This window comes from Empidonax traillii, unplaced genomic scaffold, assembly GCF_003031625.1.
Source record: "Empidonax traillii isolate 1590-97213 ecotype Southwest subspecies unplaced genomic scaffold, ASM303162v1 scaffold937:size346366, whole genome shotgun sequence".
In the NCBI taxonomy this organism is placed as follows: domain Eukaryota; kingdom Metazoa; phylum Chordata; class Aves; order Passeriformes; family Tyrannidae; genus Empidonax; species Empidonax traillii.
This window is the reverse complement of record NW_020956130.1, coordinates 4,851-6,267: the sequence shown is the minus strand read 5'-3', so window position 1 is coordinate 6,267 and position 1,417 is coordinate 4,851. Positions and strand designations below refer to the sequence as shown.

At 46.6% G+C, this 1,417-nt stretch overlaps 1 protein-coding gene across 1 annotated transcript in view; it reads left to right on the top strand.

Annotated features, from left to right (window-relative positions):
- Positions 1-1,417, top strand: part of LOC114067590 (myosin heavy chain, skeletal muscle, adult-like) — a gene marked incomplete at its 3' end in the record, with an annotated part of 22,598 nt that overhangs the window by 17,084 nt on the left and 4,097 nt on the right. The window contains exon 20 of the mRNA XM_027903145.1: positions 1,231-1,417. Within this exon, the coding sequence (XP_027758946.1) occupies positions 1,231-1,417 (187 nt within the window). The remainder of the gene's footprint in view (positions 1-1,230) is intronic.

Here is a 1,417-nt window from a genome sequence, read left to right as displayed (position 1 = left end):
TCTCTTCTCCCAGGCAACCAACAATAGGACAAGGGGACATGGGCTCAAGCTCTGCCAGGGGAGGTTTAGGTTAGATGTTAGGAAGAAATTCTTTACAGAGAGGGTAATCAGGCATTGGAACGGCCTACCCAGAGAGGTGGTGGATTCACCATCCCTGGAAGTTTTTAAGCAGAGATTGGATGTGGCCCTCAGTGCCATGATATAGTAATTGGAGTTGGATCAGGGGTTGGACTTGATGATCTTGGAGGTCTTTTCCAACCCAATCTATTCTATGATTATATGATTCTATGATATTTCCTACTCTTACATCATCATGGCTGGGCTTCGCGAATGAAGATTTGAGAAGGGCTCTACCCACGCTTGCTACAAGCGCGCTGATGGCTAAAAAGGCCAATGCGAGATAGACAAGTCCGGTTGCAGAATGTACAGCAGAAAGACTCCCCAGGTGATATTGACAAGACGTGATTCTTTCTGCATTGTCTTTTCTCCTCGAGAGTGATCCTGTGTGTGTTCTCAGAAGCAGCAGCAGCGTTATAGATGGTGTGTCTCCAGGCCTCCCGATTGGAGGCCAGGGTAGACCAATGGTGCTGATCAATATGGCCAAGGCTGAGGGATTGTTTCAGGCTGTCCTTGTATCTCCTCTTTGGGCCTCCTCTCTTGCGGCAGCCAGTGGCAAGTTCTCCACAGAGCACAATCTTAGGGAGGCAGTGATCCTGCATCCTGGAGACGTGCCCTGCCCAACGCAGCTGAGTTCTCAGCAGCATATCAGTTTAATTTTTGAGCTATCAAACAAGATGGATAATTTTGCCTTCTTAATCTCTAGTGTGGGTAGGGGAGTTGAAGAAGACATCCTCCCCAATTTGGATACTAAGAGAGAGAAAAACATTTTTAGGTCCTTATGCAGATTTATGATGGCATATAAAAAAGATTGAGATAAATCTAAAAAAACCCTGTGCATCTTAGTCTACTCTTCTAAGCTGAAAATTTAGAGTATATTTCAAGGGATTCAACAATTTCCTGATTTAAAGATGTCATTTAAAATTTCTCCATCATCTATCCTGCATCCTGATGAATGAAGAGATAAGAAATTTCTCCAAACATGGAATCAATATGCCATTTTCCCTTGCACTGACATTAAATGTCAGATGAAAAGAACCTTCAACCACTTTCGCTGCTAACATTCTGCTGTGTCATAGGAAATTGATTGTCCCCATCCAATTGTCTCCCAAGGCCAAGAACGCCCTGGCCCACGCCCTGCAGTCCGCTCGCCACGACTGTGACTTGCTGCGGGAACAATATGAGGAGGAGCAGGAAGCCAAGGGGGAGCTGCAGCGCGCCCTGTCCAAGGCCAACAGCGAAGTGGCCCAGTGGAGAACCAAATACGAGACGGACGCGATTCAGCGCACGGAGGAGCTCG